Source organism: Carcharodon carcharias, chromosome 17 (genome assembly GCF_017639515.1).
Source record: "Carcharodon carcharias isolate sCarCar2 chromosome 17, sCarCar2.pri, whole genome shotgun sequence".
NCBI lineage: Eukaryota > Metazoa > Chordata > Chondrichthyes > Lamniformes > Lamnidae > Carcharodon > Carcharodon carcharias.
The window spans coordinates 3,945,410-3,963,380 of NC_054483.1; the positions used below are offsets into that span (position 1 = coordinate 3,945,410).

The 17,971-nt window shown below is 46.9% G+C and overlaps 1 protein-coding gene across 9 annotated transcripts in view; it reads right to left on the reverse strand.

The window, feature by feature from the left end:
- LOC121289994 (zinc finger MIZ domain-containing protein 1-like) overlaps positions 1-17,971 on the reverse strand; it is a 139,848-nt gene that overhangs the window by 71,686 nt on the left and 50,191 nt on the right. For 6 of the 9 annotated variants that reach the window (XM_041210093.1, XM_041210096.1, XM_041210097.1 and 3 more), the window contains exons 2-4: positions 17,714-17,867; positions 9,854-9,971; positions 6,767-6,975 (exon numbers count right to left, since the gene is read on the reverse strand). In XM_041210093.1, coding sequence (XP_041066027.1) covers positions 6,767-6,975; positions 9,854-9,971; positions 17,714-17,763 — 377 coding nt within the window. In that variant the 5' untranslated portion in view covers positions 17,764-17,867. The remainder of the gene's footprint in view (positions 1-6,766; positions 6,976-9,853; positions 9,972-17,713; positions 17,868-17,971) is intronic. The other 3 variants (XM_041210098.1, XM_041210099.1, XM_041210100.1) reach the window with 3 other exon arrangements.

Sequence of the window (17,971 nt, forward strand, 5' to 3'; positions counted from 1 at the left end):
TACAAGGTTAAGAGCTGGAAAGTGGGATTAAACTGGATGGCTACTTGTCAGCCAGCATGGACATAATGGGCTGAATGGCCTTCTTCCATGCTGTGAAGCTCTGTGATGATTCTAGATTGTGTGAGGTGCTTCTGTGGAATATCCTGCAATTGAAATATTAACCTCCAGGCATTCTCTTTGACTAATTAATTTCTGGTTGTTGACTGTTGGATAGCATTCCACGGACTCAGTGATGTGCACCTCTTCATGTCTTTTTCCTCCCACTCTTACAATGGCGCTTTCTCTGGCAGAGCTGACTATGACTTGGCATGTCAACAGTGATCTTTGAACCCATAATTTATGGGTATGAGATTTCTTTCGCTTCACACCATCGGAGCAGTTTTATAACATTAATCTAAGTATTTGCTCCGATAAATTTAATGGACACAGACAGAAAAGGTCCACGTAGTTGTATTTTGATGTGCTCACGCTCAATCACGTTAGCATGTTTTTCTCAATGGCTCAGTCAAATCTGCGCAGTACCAGAACCCTGATCTCTTCTGTCCTCACTCTGCCACATTGTTCCAATGAAGCTCTACGTATGCTTGAGGAGCAGCACCTCATCCTCCAATTATGCTCTTTGAACCTTACGAATTCAGCATTGATTCAACAAATTGAGATCATAACCTCTGCCCCCATTTTGTTTCGTTTTCCTTTGCATATTTCAGTTTTACTCCTGTTTGTCTTCGAGTGAATGCCGTTTATCATTCAGCGATTTACACCTCCTCTAGACACATCTTTCGTTTCTTTACTTGTCGCACTATCACTCCCTTTGGCTCTGTCCCACCAAACTTTTGTCATTTAATCTCTCCCCTGTCTTCCACCTTATCACAGAGCTACCCATTTGTTTCTTTCCCACTCTCTCCCTGTCCCATCCCACTTCCTTAAAACCCATTACATTTCTAACCTCTCCCAGTCCGAGTGAAAAGTCACCAACCTGAAGGATTAACTCTAGTTTCTATCTCCGCAGATGCTGCCTAACCTGCCCAGTTTCGATCTCAGATTTCCAACATCTGGGCCAGGATTTTCTATTCGTTGGGGGCGGGCTCAGTGGGCGCGGTCACAGAGCAGGCCGCCTCCCATAATCGGCTCCGCACCGCGATTTCACGCGGATGGGCCAATTAAGGCTTGCCCTGCGCGGATTGTGAGCGGTAGTGACCTGTGTGTGTTGGGGGGGTTGGGGGGGGGGTGGTGGGGAGGGAGAGCTGAGCCTAGCACACAGTTTGCGCACGCGCGCCAAAGAGCACTTCAATCTCCCCGAGGCACAGAGCTGCCTCAGGGAGATTGAAGCACTTGCTGGAAAAATTAATAAAAGAGCAGAAAAATTCAGTGAAACACGTCACATGAGATGGGACATGTTTTTAAGTTCAAATGAAACTTTTTATTTAATTTGTAATAGCTTCCGGAAACCTCATCCCACCCGCGGATGAGGTTTCCTGAAAAACGTAAAGGCCGCTTGGCCTTTTTACCTGCCCGACCACCGTAAGATTGCACAAGGCAGGGTAAAATTCAAGTTATAATCCGATTAAAGGCCTTAATAGGCCTTCCAATTATCGGCGCGCACCCGGTGAATGAAACATCGCGCGAATGTGAGATGACATCAGGACGCACGCCCAACATCATCCCACGTCATTTTATGTTCCGGCGTGTTGGGGCATGCACCCAAGCGGCAAGTGTAAAACTCTGCCCCTGCAGTATTTTGCTTTCGTGTTGTAGCTTGGGCCTTGAATTGTTTTGCCTGCTTGCTGGTGACCATGCAATATAGTTCACACTCAGCAGTGAAGGTCAAGTAACTCATATCTGGTTGCTGAGCTGTTGCAACATTGGATGGCTTCTCTCACTACTGGTACTCTGCATGTGGCTGCTAAGCGGAAAAATGGCACTTTTAACAGTTGGACGTTAAATAGCTTATAATCACTCAAACTTCAGCCCGGCAAATATCCGCAGACAGGATCATTCTGGTTTGCATTGCTTTTGAACCAGAGCATCCTTCAGCAAACACCAGCACTTCACAGAATGTCCTGATGCCAATCTTACGTCAATAATTAATTAATGATTAAACAATGATTTATTTTCTTGGTTTCTGGCTATTTAAACAAAAGATACGGCAGCGCTGACTGAGTACTCTCGGTGGTGAGACAAAGGCTTGCAGAAAATAATATGATCAAACAAATGATTGATAAGTATACAGTCACAGTGGCTATCTCCTAAAGTAGGCCAGATTAAGTTGTGACTGTATATGTCAATTATGAGTCCATAAAAAAGTAAATGTCTATAAGAACATCAGAAATCAGAGCAAGTGGAGGCCATTCGGCCCCTCGAGCCTGCTCTGCCATTCAATAAGATCATGGCTGATCTGATTGGGCCTTAACTTCACTTTCCTGCCTGCCCCCATAATATTTGAGTCCCTTGTAGATCAAAAATCTAACTCAGCCTTGAACGTATTCAAAGACCCAGCCTTCACTGCTCTCTGGGGAAGAGAATTCCAAAGATTAACAACCCCCTGAGAGGCGAAATTCCTCCTCATCTCCATCCTAAATGAGAGATCCCTTACTCTGCAATATGCCCCCAGGTTCTAGATTCCCCCACAAACAAGGGAAAACATCCTCTCAGCATCCACTCTGTCAAATCCCTTCAGAATCTTACATGTTTCAATAAGATCATCTCTCACTCTTTGAAACTCTAATGAATATGGGCCCAACCTGCTCAACCTTTCCTCATAAAACAACCCCGTCATCCAGGAATCAGCCGAGTGAACCTTCTCTGAACTGCCTTCAATGCAAGTAAATTCTCCCTTAAATAAGGAGACCAAAACTGTACACAGTACTCTAGGTGTGGTCTCACCAATGCTCTGGACAGTTGGAGCCAGGCCTCCCTCTGTGACGAGAGCCAACATTTCGTTTGCCTTCCCAATTACTCGCTGTACCTGCATGCTAATTTTTTGTGACTCATGTACAAGGACACCCGGATCCCTCTGTACCTCAACGTTCTGCAGTCACTTTAATATAGTTAATGTGGGAAATCGTCATTCTTGATTCTGCAAATTGGTTGGACTATTTTATTTTTAAAATGAGTACAAAATGTTACATCTCTGCTATCTATCCTGTATAAATATATATATATATATATAAATATATAGTCCAAAACTGAACTTCCACTCTGAAGTTCCAAAGGTCTCCTAACTTGCTTTATAAACTAATGCCACCACACAAGCACATTTGACATTCACATGCTTGTCTTAAAGACACACAAGCACATTTAGTGACATAAATACAGTTTCACTTTCAACCAGCCAGCAAACAGCTGCTAAGACAGCTCTGTAAAAAAGAACTTTCAAAATTGTACACGTCTCTGAATTTTTAAATCGTTATTCAACATATAAGAACATAAGCAATAGGAGCAGGAGTAGACCACTCGGCCTCTCGAGCCTGCTTGGCTGTTGAATACGATCCTGGCTGATCTTCTGCCTCAACTCCACTTTCGCGCCTGCTCCCCGTATCCCTTTATTCCCGGATTGAGCAGAAATCTGTCTGTCTCAGCCAAATATATATTCAACGATGGAGCATCCACAACCCTCTGGGGTAGAGAATTCCAAAAATTCACAACCCTCTGAGTGAAGAAATTTCTCTTCCTCTCAGTCTTAAATGATCGGACCCTTATCCTGAGGATGTGCCACTGTGTTCTAGATTCCCTGAGCAGTGGAAACAATCTCTCAGTATCTACCCTGCCAAGCCCCTTCATAATCTTGAATGTTTCAATGAGATCAACTCTCATTCTTCTAAACTCCAGAGAATGTAGGCCCAATTTACTCAACCTCTCATCTGAAGACAACCCTCTCATCCCAGGGACAAATCGAGTAAATCATCACTATACTACCTCCAATGCAAGAATATCCTTAAATATGGAGACCAAAACTGTGCACAATAGTCCAGGTGTGGTCTCACCAAAGTTCTGCACAATTGTAGCATGACTTCCTTATTCTTGTACTCCAATACCCTTGCAATAAAGGCCAACATAACTTTGCTTTCTTAATTACTTGGTGTACCAGCATGCTAACTTTTTCTTATTATTTGTACAAGTAAACCTAAGTCTCTCTGAACATCAACAGTTACAAGTTTCACATCTTTTTAAAATATTCTGCTTTTCTATTCTTATGATCAAAGTGAATAATATCATGCTTCCCCACATTATACTCCATCTGCCATCTTGTTGTCCACCCACTTAACCCTGTCTATATCTCTTTTCAGCCTTTTTGTGTCCTCCTCACAGCTTACACCCCCACCTAGCTTTGTACCTTCAGCAAACTTAGATAATTACTCTCGGTCTCTTCGTCTAATTCTAACCAATCCTCTGTCCATGCTAATATATCACCCCCAACTCCATGAGTCCTTATATTGTGTCTTAAACTTTTGTGTGGCTCCTTACTGAATGCCTTTTGAAAATCCAAGTATACTACATCTACTGGTTCCCCTTTATCTACCCTATTAGTTATATCCTCAAAAAACTCTAATAAGTATGTTAAACAGGATTTCCCTTTAGTAAAATCACGTTGACTTGTTCTAATCATATTAGACTTTTCTAAATGCATTGCCAAGACTTCCTTAACAAAAGATTTCAACATGTTCCCAATAACTGATGTCAGGCTAACTGGCTTGTAGTTCCCTGTTTTTTTCTGTAGTTCCCTGTTTTTTTCTGTAGTTCCCTGTTTTTTCTCTCCCTCCTTTCTTGAATAGCGGTGTTACATTTGCTAACTTCCAATCTGCCAGGACCATTCCAGAATCTAGGGAATTTTGGAAAATCATACCCAGCACATGCACTCTTTCTGCAGCTATCTTTTTTTAAAACCCGAGGATGTAGGTCATCAGGTCCTGGAGATTTGTTGGATTTTCGTCCCTCGAGTTTCTCCAGTATTTTTCTCTACTGATATTACTTACCTTATTAGCCCCTAGGCTACCCTCTATTTCTGGTATGTAACTTATGACTATGAATACAAACACAAAACAGTTGTTCAATGTTTCTATCATTTCCTCATTCACCATGATAATTTCTACTGTCTTTGCTTCTAAGGGACCAATGTTTACTTTATCTACTCTCTTCCTTTTTATATACTTGTAAAAGCTCTTACAATCTGTTTTTACATTCCTGGCTATTATATCCTTTTTTTTCTCCTTTAATCAACTTTTTGGTGGCCGCTCGCTGGTTACTAAAACACCCCCAATCCTCAGACTTACTACTATTCTTTGCAACATTATAAACCTCTTCATTTAATTTAATGGTGTCTTTCCTTTCCTTAGTAAGCCATGGATCGATCTTTCTCACCTGATTTTTTGCTTTTCATCAGAATGTATTGTTATTTTGAATTGTTTCTTTAAAAGTTTCCTACAGTTTATTTCCCTCCATACCTTTCAGTCCAGTTACCCTGTCAACCTTAGCCAGGTCTTCCCCCCTTACCTATGTTTATGGCTTTGGTTAAGTTTAAGATTCTTGCCTGTGATTGGAGTATGTCGTTTTCAAGCTTAATGTGGAATTCAATAGCTTTATGATCACTATTTCCCAATGGATCTTCTATTATGACATTACTAATTAATCCTGCCTCGTTGCACAATACTAGATCTAAAATATCTTTATCCTTAGTTGGTTCTACAACTTATAGCTCCAGGAAACTGTCACAAAAAACATGCTACAAACTCATCTTTCAAATACCTGTTGCCAATTTGAATGCTCCAGTCCATATGAAGATTAAACTCCTCCACAACTATTAAATTGCCTTTATTACAAGCTCCAATAATTTCTTGCTTAATGCCCTGCCCGATGGTATAACTACTGTTAGGGAGCCTATAAACTACTCCCAACAGCATTTTCTGAGCCTTGCTATTCCTAATCTTCACTCAGACTGATTCTGCTTCCTGAGTCATTCAAGAGGGATTTAGATGACCATTTGAAAAGAAACGATCTGCAGGGTTAAGGGGAGAATGGCACTAGGTGAAACGCTCATTCGAAGAGCCGGTGCTGACACAATGGGCCGAATGGCCTCCTTCTGCGCTGTAACAATTCTGTGATTTTCTGAACCAAGATCCTTTCTCCCTAATGTCATGTCGCCCATTATTATCAGGCCTACTCCCCTTCCTTTTCCATTCTGACTGCCTTTTTGAAATGTAGCGTTCCCTGGACTATTTATTTCTCACCCTTGGCCATCTTGTAACTATGTCTCCATAACGGTGATTAGATCCAAACCATGTATATCCATTTGTGCCACTAGTTCATCTACCTTATTGTGAATGCTCCGTACATTCAGATAAAGTGACTTCAATTTTATATTTTTATTACTCTTCCCTGCATGGACCTTACTCTCTGATGCACAGTTACCATTAAACTCTCCGCCCCATCCTTTTCCACTCAGTTTGTCTTTGCCTACATCAATATACTTTTCCATTGCCTCAATGCTCATCCATGGGTTTCTAAATCTCCTTTCACCCACACCCTCCTATTAGTTTAAAGCCATTTTCCCCCTGCTCGGACCATATCTGCTGGTGCATTCTAATGTTTGTACGCTCTGTCCCTTCCTGTCACGGTCTGGCTATCATTACCCGTATGGCTACCATGCACTATAGCCTTGACCTTTCTCTTTAACTTTCCAAATCACCCCTCAAGTGAACCCTCCCCCTGAGGGTTTAAAACCCTCTCTACAGCCCTGGTTAGGTGAAGGCCCGTCCTGTTTTTCAGTTACCTTCCTGCATATCCTGATCCTCCAGGGTAGTTAGGCCGTCCGTACACATTTGGCTGCACGTATCCCTTGCTCGAACTGGTTTCTGTGGCTGGGAACGGTTGCTGTCCCATGAACCGTGGAGAGTTCATTCCTGGACCGTTTCCCGGTATCCCAGATGACATGTGATTCCCACTGGAGTTGCCCCCAGGAGCCATAGGATTTCCCAGGACCTGTGAAAGGGGCAGGAGAGGGGGTACAGATTCAAAACAGGAGAAAGTAATACTTGTTTTGGAATTGTGCACTTCAGTTCAGAAGCACTTGCACAAAAGTCCTTTAAGAGGTACTCTCCAGTTTATCCGTACATTTACCCCATTTTTCTACTCGATTGCTCCTCCTGCTGGCACACCTCCTTCATTACCTGTAACTGGGAAGTTTTCTGAGGCTACTATCCAGCACTGACGACTGATGGCAAAGGAACTTTGGGGGAAGGTGGTGGAGGAGTGGCGATGTTACTGGGCTATTAATCCAGAAGCCCAGACTGTTGCTTTGGGGGGCACGGGTTCAAATCCCACCACAGCAGTTGACATATTTCAAAATTGATCAATTAATAAATACAATTAACGAATAAAAAAGTAAACTGGAATTGAAAGCTAGTCTCAGTAATGGTTCCCATGAAATTGTTGTAAAAACCCATCTGGTTTACTAATGCCCCCTTAGGGAAGGGCATCTGCCACCCATACCCGGTCTGGCCTACATGGGACTCAAGACCCACAGCAACGTGTCTGACTCTAAACTGCCCTCTGAAATGGCCTAGCAAGCCAGCTAGCTGTACCAAACCGCCACAGAATGGACTGCAGTGGCTCACTGCCACCTTCTCAAGGGCAATTAGGGATGGGGCAACACACATTGGCCTTGCGACACCCACATCCTGTGAAAGAATAAAAAAGGAATAGCAGATGCATCTTAAAAATCAGAAATGTAAGAAAACACATACTTGTACTGTACATGAAATATTCTTGCATAATGAATGCGCACCCAAAAACATTAGGGGATCGTTATCAACTGTTCACTCCTGAATACTGGTCGACATAATGCGCCTTATGAAACCTCACCCAAGCAGTGTAAAACACCACATACGCAGTCAATAATCTGAATAATCAAAGTGACCGTTCTGGAGGTGAATGCAACGGTTGTTTGGGGGCACAGGAAGATTCCACAAACAGCAATGAGATGAATGACTAGTTCATCGGCTTTTGGAAAGTTCATCGAGGGAGGAATGTTGCCCAGGACTCGGGAAGTGGGGAGGGGGGGTTAGGGGGAAATCTCCTTGGTCCCTTTCAAAAGATCCTTCCAAGGGAGCCTTATCATCCAAAACCAGAACACTAGGGTCTAAGTTAGGCGTCTCAGCTGAAGGACAGTCCTCAACAGAGTTAACAATGGTATTTTGGAGGCTGCACAGGGATCGTTCAGTGAAAAGTAACAAGAATAATTTCGGCAAATTTGGAATTGACGAAGTTAATGGGGATAAATGTACAGATACCGTATACTGGAGCTGGTCTTCACTGTCATGAAGATGACATTGTGGGGGTGGCAGTCCAGGAGTTGAGTGACTGAGTGACATGGATATATAATAAGCCATAGTCACAGATGTAAAGGGCGACTCGGACAGAACTAGAGATAAGAATCCATCTGTCACAAGCAGAAACTAGTGGATGTGTTGAATCAGATCACAAAATAAGAATAAGCACTGACAAGGTGAAAAAGAAAATCCTCTCTGAAGCATAATTGTCCAAAGATGCTTTATCTTTGGAATGCAACTGGATAGGGTGGGATAATGTTGGTTATAATGTTGTGCTCATTTCCAAGGAGGGAGTCAAAGACATGTTCCAGAGAACTTTTCCTTGGAAGGACTTCCCCGTGTTGAAATCCTCAACAGGAAAGCAGATCGATGGACAAAAAGGGCCTCCCATTCCATTCTTAACCTTGTGCCTGCTGCATGTAGGTCCCAGCGGGCGACTCAAGAGTGACATTGGCAGAGTGGCAAGTAGGGCTGTCTCTTCTCAGAGAAATTCCACCTTAAAGTGGGAGCAACGGGGGTTGGAGAAGAGTGAAGAAACCTGGTAGCCATGCTCCTCGAAATTCAGTGCTCGACCAGGGGGCTAAGTTCAAATCGAATTCATGATTGAGTTTGTGCATCTCAGGCAAATGGGCTGGGGAAGAAAGGAACATTGGTCTTGTGTGACATCTCTTCCTGCATACGTTTCACCCTCTCCTTGTGCCAGGCGCACTAAGTATTGCCGTCAATCTTGCTGCTTATTTGAACAGAAAGTGATGGTCACAGGCAGGGAGAAAATGACTTCCTCCAGCCTCAATCGGCTGAAACGTGGGCCAATGACCACTGCACCCACCAGCCTGAGAAACATGGGATTGACAGGTCTCTGAGAACATGAGAGAGAGAGAGAGAACAATAGGAAAAGTGGGGAGAAAGTCAAGCAGATTTTACACTTCTTCCACGTGTAATATCTAACCCGAGCACGACGAGCGTTCATTTTGATTAGCAAAAGGTGCATTTTAAATGCTTATTAAAACGAGCCATGGTCCGTGACATCGCAGGTTTGTTAACCAACATGCAGCCGTAGGGAGAGAGGATCTTCAATGACGAGCTTCTGCAAGGAGCAAGTCCTGTTCCTGTGGACTCTACACAAGGCAGTTACTCCCCTCAAAACAAAGGGAGCAGCCAGCACAGAACACTCTCACGCTGCGAATTAACTGCACACGGCGCTGGACTCCTGGCAGTTGGGAAATCTACTGTGCTGCTGGGCGAACGAGAGAGATGGGGGGGGGGGGGGCGGTGGTGGGGCGTATGGAGAGGGTGGGAGGAGGGGGGGATGGGTGTTGCGGGGAATACAGTTTGTCCAAAAGTAAATGTACAACTGCACTCCGCAGAGAGGTGCAATCGATTCCTCCCCTCGCTCCCAGCACCATCGACAACATATCTTAAACAGCCTATGGTCCCTGAGAACTGAAAAATTAGGTGACAATAACACTGGAAATCACATAAGCTGCAGGAGCTGAACCGAGCAACCCTGGAAGTGGAATGAGTTTTACCTGACTCTGGGATGTATTATTGACTCCCCATACTGTAGTTACCACAGAGAGCGAACTTGGAGGCTGACTGGTGTTCTGTTGCCAAGGAACAGAATCATTGTATGTGAATGACCCATCACTGAGGAAGGAAAAGACAAGCAGCAGTCAGTGTGGGAGAAAATGTTTGCTCTCTTGTGTTGCAATTAAGAGACAGAGAGTGAGAGAGAGAGAGAGAGAAAAAAACAATTGGTTCTGGCAGGATTGTGAAAATCCAACTCTCATGCATTTAGTTTGGCTTTCCCACCTTCATAATTCCTTCCGGTGTAGTGACAGCCCATTAAAATAACGTAACAATCAGTAACCTTTAAGAGCAACACTTGTAGACCTATTGTTGAGTCATATGTTCTGTTACTATCATCTGGAACTGATCAACTAGAGAAGGCATGGCTTTGAAATGCAGGGACACAAAAAGTAAGCAGAGGGCAAGCCAGCATGTCCCAGCAGTGTCCTTTCATCTCCGGCTGAAATCTGAACGTGGCCAAGAGATAAGAATGTCTCCTTTCTTGCTGGGCTGTTAGGGGAGCTCAAATGGTTCAGGCAGCGTGAGCCCTGTTCCCAGTGCAAGCACAAGTCTGGAATGAACGGGCAAATCAAATTTCCCTGCTGATTACATAAAGATCACCAAAATGTCGACTTGGCTTTCATTACAGCATAAATCTGAGCAGGTCTGAGATTCTGACAGCTAAAAGAGGAGGATCAAAAGTGACCAATTATGTGTGAGTCTGTATGTGTGTGCGAATCTGCGTTTGTGTGTGTGTGTGGCTTTTAAAGTGCGTGTATGTATGTGTGTGTCTTTGTGTATGTGTGTGAATCTGTGTGTATGAATTTGTGAGTACGCACGTGTGTGTCTGTATGTGTGTGTGAATCTGTGGTGTCTTTGTGTGTGTGTGTGTGTGTGTGTGTGTGTGTGTGAGAGAGAGAGATTCTGCGTGTGTATAGAACAGCCCTGACCAATGTTACCCTACCTACTCCTTCTTTCCTTGTAGTTTAATTTCCTTTCTTACAGGTAAATACACTGATTGTCACACATCCTTTTTAACTTTCTTTGTGTCCTTTATAGCAGATGGCACTGGGTTAGAGGGGTAGAGCAGGTAAGGGTGCTGAGTAGACAGGGTTCTTTGTGATTTCTGGAACATGGCTCCAAATCCAGGCCTAGCAGATACAATGAAGTTTCTGACCCTCAGTTCAGACTTTGGCTAGTCACTTGGCATTCACACATAAACACACACACGTACAGAGACACATACTCACACACACATGCATACACACACACACACACACCCACCAATGAGCCTGGCATGCGGAATTATCTGATTGTCTAATGACACATGAGCAACGGCTGAAGCCATCCAGTGGAAAGTTGGTCAAATTAATTAAATATATCATTCGAACCATTAGAAATGAGGCTGATGATTCTCTGCAAATGGAGATGGTTTGGAGTGGAGAGGAACAGAAGGACCAAAGGGGGAAGGATGTTGATTAAAAAAGGAGAGGCACTAGCCAGAGTGAGCTGGTCATTTTAGTGTTACAATGCAATGTACGTCTTCAAAATAAAAGAATAGCTCCAAAACAAGGGCTATTAAAAAGGCCTACCAATTACAGAGTAAAAAATATGAACATTTCCAAACAGCTCTCCCAACGCAGAGGCCGGTAGAAACCGGAATGGTTTGAACAGCTGCAGCTTGGTTCCCTATTGCGCTCCATAAACTACAAAGGACTGTGAAATAAATACATCTACAGCTCCCCATAACCCCATCGCCAATCACTGACTGACCCCCCCTCCCCCAAAACCCCCTTCAAATCCTTAAAAACAAGAGGAAATCATGCCTACAGTCTCCTAATCTCTTGGTTACAGAGACATCGGACTCCTCCACACCACCAAGTTATAGGTGCAGTATTTTGCTTTTAAATTATGAGGTGCGGTTTGTTACACGTAAGCAATAAAACAATATTTAAGTCATCATGATAGTGATACTGCCAGGGACATTTAGCGTATCATGTATAAGATTTTGCTCCTGTCGATGGGTTGGAAGCAAATTAATTCCCAATCTGTCATTCTCCTAAAACACCTCCTTGTAAAAACATATGCGGCTCATTAACGGAAGAATATGTCTTTCTGATCGGTCCAGAAGATGGTTCCGTTGAGAATGAAGGCGACATAGCGTTGGACAATCCGTGGGAGGTCAAAGCCTCAGTGGGAAAAGGTCATCCACCATGTTGCTGACCCATGGGAGGAGGTCATCCCTATAGCAATGAGCCTCCAGCCTCTGAGTTTAGTGTCATGGGCGCAGGCACATATCAGTCACATGCAAGGCAACGAGTCCTGTTACACGCATGTGGGGGGGACAAATATTTTCAAAACACACGAAACCATCCAAAGTGCTTGTTAACTGATCGCAGCCAGGTGCACAGTTACAAGCCATCGCTGCATCAAATTACGCAATTTTCTTGGGCAGAGACTAGATTCGTTCCATATTTAATCAAACCACACTGGTCACTAGTTTGCTAATGATGGTCACTCGAGCCGGAATCTTCCATTTGGAAGTTTAAGTTCAGTAGTGGGCGCGGGAGTAGGAGTGTTTTCCACTGGGCGGGGCGGGGTGAGTCGGTTGACCTTGCAGGATCTTGCGCCGTTCAGCTCAATACTCATGAATCTGTACGGATCACGGAGAATCTCATGGAGGGGCGGGCAGGGAGTCACTGTCTGTGCCATTACCCCGTTGCGGGGGGGGTCAAAGGTCTGGGCGCCATATTTAAAGGGCACCTTGTGATGACTGTCACTTTAAGACCAGTTCGACTGAGTAGAGGAGGGGGGGTCACGTGATTGCAGAGAGTCGTTCACTCACTGCGGGCCAGGAGCGATCAGTCCGGCGGTCCCTAATGTCCCAGAGAAGAGGACAATGTGCGGCCCCACCGTCCAGCGAAGCCTCCCTGGAAATTCTCCTCCGGGCCACAGGAAAGGTGGGAGCTGCTGTTTCTCCGGGATGACAGCAGGGGGCCTCTCCCACCTGACCACGGCGGCCTGGACGGGGGTCGCAACGGAGGTTAACCCCCACGTGGGTCCCAGCACAGAAACGTCCAGGAACGTCGGGAGAGGATGTGTGATCAGCTGCGCTCCGCCTGGGTATGTGCTCTGTTTACTCTCCGTGCAAACTGACACTCATAAGGGCATCAGGCAGTCCAATTGCGCACATGCACAGGGATGTCAGACAGGAGTCTGGGTTGAGGCACTCACCAGCAGGTGGGACGCCAACACCAAACGGGTGCCAGCCACTTATATCAGCTGCAGGACATCCTGCTTCTTAATCAGTTACTGGGGAAGGCTCTGCAGCTCCATACGCTCCTCAACTGCTCATACATCCATTGGGACGACAACCAATCCTTCTGCAGGAGAAGCACAGACCCGAAGCAGAGTTCCAGACATTAGAGTCCTCACCCCTTTTGAGGAGCAGGAGCGGTGAAGGACCGTGCCTGTGCTGAAGGTGAGATAAGACTCTCCAGGAAGCAAGTGAGGATGCCTCCAGTCTGCACTTGTCAGTGTGAGACTCTGATTTCATGAAGGCTCTCGCTTAGTCAATCACTAGATCTTCCTCTTCTCTATTCCAGGTACCAACAAGAAATGGGGGAGGCCAACAAGGGAGACCAGCCACAGCCCCATCTCCAACCCCACCTCTGAGGAGGCTGCCTCAGCGGATGCACCATCATGGGGTTCGCCTGCACCCTCCACCAGCAGATGATAGTTACCCCAGTGGGCCCACCTTCTGGAGTAGGCTCGGGGGTCACTATCTGGTGAGCACATCACTGACACGGGTCCACGGCTGACGGGGGAAGTGACAGCCGAGGTCTCTGAGAACCTGCTGCAGACCACGCCCCTGCTCGGCCCCATGTAGGTGATGACGCTCTGGACTCTGCCCTAAGAGCCATGTTGGAGATGCAGAGTCAGGCAGGGGAACAGCATGCAGAGCTGCCCTGAGCCCAGACTGAAGGCTGGAGGAGTCCGCCCGTGTTCTGTCTGTCTTGGCTCCACCTCCCCTCTGCCAGTGACCCCATCGCCTCCTGCAGGTCAGCACCTGCACCTGCACCTGAGCAGGAGACCCTTAGCAGACCCTAATATGAGTCAAGGTGGGAGCGGTTCCCAGGAAGGTGAAAGCATTGTCTACACACCTCAAAACATCATGGAAGAAGTCAAGCTCACCAGCTGCACGCCACTTACACACAGTCGTAAAAGTGAACACTCTAAATTCCCACTGGCGGGAAAGTTCACTTGGAGGGGGAGCTGAAGCTTTTATTGAGTGTGCAGGACATGCGAAAGGGACCCCCGACATTGTTCGTCAGCAAGCTCGACCAGCCTGGATAGCCCGAAGCACAGAATTCCTAACGTTCATCCCAACGTCGGCAAACTGACTTTAGGCCCCACGCCAAATTAAGCTCCCCCCGCCGCGCCGCGCTTGCCGCTGCTGGTGGGCCCGAAAGGTTCCGCCCTACCTTCCCGAAAGGCAGTTCGCCACGTGGGGTACTCTCGAGAGGTTTCAGCGCGGCAAAAACGCTGTATGGATACAAGTTGTTGCCAAGCAACGGTGCCTCTCCTCACTGGTTCAGGGGAGGTCCTCCGAAGGCTAGTTCAGGGTGGGATGGGGAGTGCGGGGTGGGGGAGAATCGTCCGTGCGGCGTACAAATCCATTTTGCCTGACTCGGCAGGCAGCCCCTCAAGGGGCTGAGCCTTCCCAGAGGTCACCAACCAGCCTGTTGCAAGTCCTGAAACCAGAAAATATCCCGAGCGAGCTGTGTGTGACAGTAACATCTTTGCGTTTACTCGCTCCGTGGTGCGTTCAAAGAAACAGGACTTTGAAAATAATCGTGCTTAAAGATGAAGTGAGTTCCATTTCGTTTATGAGTCTTGAAAATGCAGCAGTTCGACATTTACCTGTGACGGTTAACGCGTTTCGATTTTACAAAACCAACTGTGTGCTATTTTTCAGCTTTGCAACACGGGCAGAACTGCTTCAACCACCCCCACTTTCCTGACCTCCTTGAAGAACTCCGAAAGTCTCGGGGCCCGATTTTCCAGCCCCACTGGCGTCGGGCGTCATGGCAGGTGGGGGGTTGGGGGTGGTGGGGGGGTGGCGGGGGAGACACCATATGGCAAGAAGGCCATAAAAGTCAGTTTCACCCCCGTCGTGAAACCAGTTTGCGATGGTCCCCTCCACCTGTCAGTGGTGGGCTGTGTCTCTCACCGTTACACGTCGGGAACCTAATCTCAATACTTTAGCATCTGATTATAAGCCCCGCTCGCTGGAATCACCCCCCCACCCCCACCCCCCCGCACTCACTGGATCATCCAGGCTCACCGACGGGTTTCACAACTCAACATGAGTGACCTGCACCTGGTGGGCTGGTCCTCGCTCAGGACTTCTGAAGCTTGTTTGCCTACCTTGCTTCGAGCAGCACCCACGGGCATCAGTGCCACCACCACATCACTTTTAGTGGGGGGGGCTCATGGGCAGGTCTCTACTCACCAGACTAGCTGTGAGGTGGGGGGGTGGGGGGGGGGGGAGGGTGACTTTTCCATGGCTGTTGGGCTGGGGCTTGCTAGGGGCAGAGGGAGAAGTGGCACCTCAGACAAGGGAGGAGGCTGCAGGGCGAGGGCTGTACTGGGGAAGGGGGAGCAGTGCGGAGTTGGGGGGGGGGGGTATCCCAGAGTGTGCGTTGCCACACATGTTGACCTGTGCAAGTGGTCTCAAGAGGGTGAGGGCTGAGGAAGCAGTCTCCAGAGGAGATGAGGCCAGGTGGAGATGTGAGGGTGTGTGTGAGAGAGTGAGTGGTGATGCCCCTTGAGCTGGCAGTGAGTGAGATGTCAGTCAATGTGTGATAGCCTTGTGAATGTGTGAGTTTAGAGTGATGAGATGGTTGCCTTACCCTGGCGGCACAGATGAGGTCATTCAACTGTTTTCTACACTGGATGGCCGACCTCTTGTGAGCAGCATTGGCACTGACCACCTCTGGCACCACCTCCCAAGCCGGAGTGGTGAGACTGATGGGCCTCCTGCAGTCAAAGCAGGGGTAGAGGACTTCATGGTGGGCCTCCACGATGTCCAGAAGGTTTCCCAGGGATGCGTCTCTGAATAGGGGGGCTGCACTCTTCTTGGCTTTTGGGGCCATGTCTTTACCAGAGTAGTCCTGGGCTACAAGCATTGAGAAGTGTGCGTGCGGCTGCAGTTTAAACATGGTGCCCTGCGTGAGGAAGCAGTGAGGTAACAGCACGGTGAGCCAATCAGAGGCTGCCCGCCAGCGAGATAGCGTGTTTCCTGTGGCTGCATAACTGGCGGGAATGGGTCGATACAGTGTGAAAACCCTCCATGGCAGCCGGCAGGTCAAACGGCTTTTTTCCCCACCTGCTACCACACCTTGTGCAAATCTGGGACGGTTCTCTTTCACCCTGCAAGCTTCTTGGAACTCCGATACATCCCAAGACAACTCAGCTCACGTCAGATTAAAGCTTCCACACAAAGGGAATAGAATGGTTACATTTTCCTCTGTCTATTCAGAGTGCTACCTTAATGCACACCAAACCAGAGAGTATTTACACATCAAAGAAACATATCGGTCACTGGGAACACATAATTTGTATTGAGACACGATGAACTGCAATTTGCCTGTGGAGTTTCAGAGCACATTGTAACTACGTACGACAAAGAAACCAAAGGAAAGCACCAACACATTGGGGACAATCTACAAAACTGATTCTGATTCCTAAAGTGTGCCATAAGAAATTCCAGATATTAAAATGTTGATGGGTCTAACCATTAACTGGCTAAACCAGTGACATTTGCTGGAAAAGTAGTGAGGGCCAACTGCGATAATTAAGAATATTGATAGGGCTATATGAGGTGGGGGGGGGTTGGGGGGGGGGGTGCAGTTGTGGGAGCTGGGTGGGAGAGAGGGCAGCGATGCTTTCTTCCAGATGCCCTACGAATGAGGGCAAGGGAAGAAAACAGTGCATGCTGGTGCCATGGGACCGCTGAGCCAATCACAGGTCTGTCCTGCCTTGGGCCTCCACTCCATGATGGTCACTGCTACCTCAGAGGAGGGCGAACACGCAGCCTTAATCATAATACAGCATGGAGCACCGCAGGAAAGAAACAAGCAGGTCAAATGCAGCTCACATAGTGAATACCTCTGGGATAAACTGGTGCTTATAATTCTCTGTGCAAATATTTAATGCTCAATTAATCCTGGAGGGTGAACACCCTCTTGTCACCTCCCTCTATTCTCAACATATCGAAAGCAAACTCCACTTGCACCATTTTCTACCTTGGTCCATTCTTTCCCGTAAACTCAAAATTCAATACGCGTGGACATAAAATCTCCAACACTCCAAGGTGGCTTTGCCAGAATGCGCCTGAGAAACCCACATATCATCAAGCGGTCCGCACAGATGCAATCCATTTTGCAACCGGCCCACTGAATGTTACCCAAAGCTGCCTTAAGAGGAAACGCAGTAAGGAACGAGAGAGTTCTGCTATTGCAGTAAAGATGCCGAGGTTGAAATCCATTGGCAGAGCGACGTCGAAGGAACTCTGAATCCGAAAGATCCTTTTACTGGGGCCAGATTCACCCTAAGTGCAAACTGGAAACTTAACATAATCCCCCAAAGCGTCCTTCAACGCAACATGTAAACGCCCACAGTTTATAGCGCAACCCGAGAGACAGAGAGAGAGAGAGGGAGGGATGCTCTTTGCTCGAGGAGAAGTTGGGACACAAGCTCAGTCCTCGACACTTGAGGCCCACTTCAGGGTGGGCCCACTCAGTGCTCACACTGACCTGTGAGGTGTGGGTGGAAGGGAAGGCTTCATAGGATTCAGCGAGTTCATGGGTGCCTGCAACGGCAGTTTGACCGCGGAGTTGCTTGGATGGCTCGTCTGATGCCGCAGGAGGAGGAATCTTCCCAAATCCTCACACCACGACGCGAGGAGGGCTAGAGGCAAAAGAATAAGATTCTTAAAACTCTGGACGAAACACAAGGCTAAACCCAATCAACATGCCGTCAGGGCCCCGCTGTATAATGCACTGAGATAAACT